Source organism: Colobus angolensis, unplaced genomic scaffold (genome assembly GCF_000951035.1).
Source record: "Colobus angolensis palliatus isolate OR3802 unplaced genomic scaffold, Cang.pa_1.0 Scaffold25, whole genome shotgun sequence".
NCBI lineage: Eukaryota > Metazoa > Chordata > Mammalia > Primates > Cercopithecidae > Colobus > Colobus angolensis.
In genome coordinates, this window is record NW_012115710.1 from 5,759,128 (window position 1) to 5,760,314 (window position 1,187).

Below are 1,187 nucleotides of genomic sequence, written 5' to 3' on the forward strand. Positions count from 1 at the left end.
GGGCCTGGACTCCTGGGTCTGAGGGAGGAGGGGCCGGGGGTCTGGACTCCTGGGTCTGAGGGAGGAGGGGTTGGGGATCTGGACTCCTGGGTCTGAGGGAGGAGGGACTGGGCCTGGACTCCTGGGTCTGAGGGAGGAGGGACTGGGCCTGGACTCCTGGGTCTGAGGGAGGAGGGGCTGGGGGCCTGCACTCCTGGGTCTGAGGGAGGGGTCTGGACTCCTGGGTCTGAGCCTGCTGGGGCACAGACCCTGGCCTGTGAGTTGAGGCCCCTTCTCATCATCCTCCTCCTCAGGTGGTCTACATAGCCTGCTCCTTCACCACGGTCTGGTTGATTTATAGCAAGTTCAAAGCCACTTACGATGGGAACCATGACACATTCAGAGTGGAGTTCCTGGTCGTTCCCACAGCCATTCTGGCATTCCTGGTCAATCATGACTTCACCCCTCTGGAGGTAGACGACTTGCTGTGACTCTTTATTTGGGGGGATGGTTGTGGCAGAGTAGCGGTGACAGGAGACCCTCTCACAGGCTTCCTTCTGCAGGGTATGCCCAAACTGCCTTATTTTAGGACGCATAAGTTCAGTGCATGGGCTCTGGGGTCAGAGGAGATTCACACAACAGCAGCAAGACTCAACTATGTGTCAGTTGCTACCCTAAGCATTTCACCTACTTACCTTTCTCAGCAGCCCCATTTTACAGATGAGGAAACTGAGGCTTAGGGATTCTTTTTTTTTTTGGAGACAGAGTCTCACTCTGTTGCCCAGGCTGAAGTGCAGTGGCACGATCTTGGCTCACTGCAACCCCCGCCTCCCAGGTTCAAGCAATTATCCTGCCTCAGCCTCCCAAGTAGTTGGGAAGACAGGTGCACATCACCACACATCACCATGCTCTGCTAATTTTTGTATTTTTAGTTGAGACAGGGTTTCGCATGTTGACCAGGCTGGTCTCGAACTCCTGGGCTCAAATAATCTGCCCATCTTGGCCTCCCAAAGTGCTGGGATTACAGGTGTGAGCCACCGCACCTGGCCCAGCCTTCTTGAATTTGAATTCCAAATCTGCTAGTTTGTTTGTTTGTTTGTTTCTTTCTTTCTTTTTCTTTCTGTCTCTCTCTCTCCTTTCTCTCTCTCTGTCTCTCTCTCTCTCTCTTTCCTTCCTTCCTTCTCTTTCTTTCTTTTTCTTTTCTTTTT

At 52.8% G+C, this 1,187-nt stretch overlaps 1 protein-coding gene across 4 annotated transcripts in view; it reads left to right on the forward strand.

Annotated features, from left to right (window-relative positions):
- KDELR1 (KDEL (Lys-Asp-Glu-Leu) endoplasmic reticulum protein retention receptor 1) overlaps positions 1-1,187 on the forward strand; it is a 9,565-nt gene that overhangs the window by 1,345 nt on the left and 7,033 nt on the right. For all 4 annotated transcript variants that reach the window (XM_011946462.1, XM_011946464.1, XM_011946465.1 and 1 more), the window contains one exon: positions 294-452. In XM_011946462.1, the coding sequence (XP_011801852.1) occupies positions 294-452 (159 nt within the window). The remainder of the gene's footprint in view (positions 1-293; positions 453-1,187) is intronic.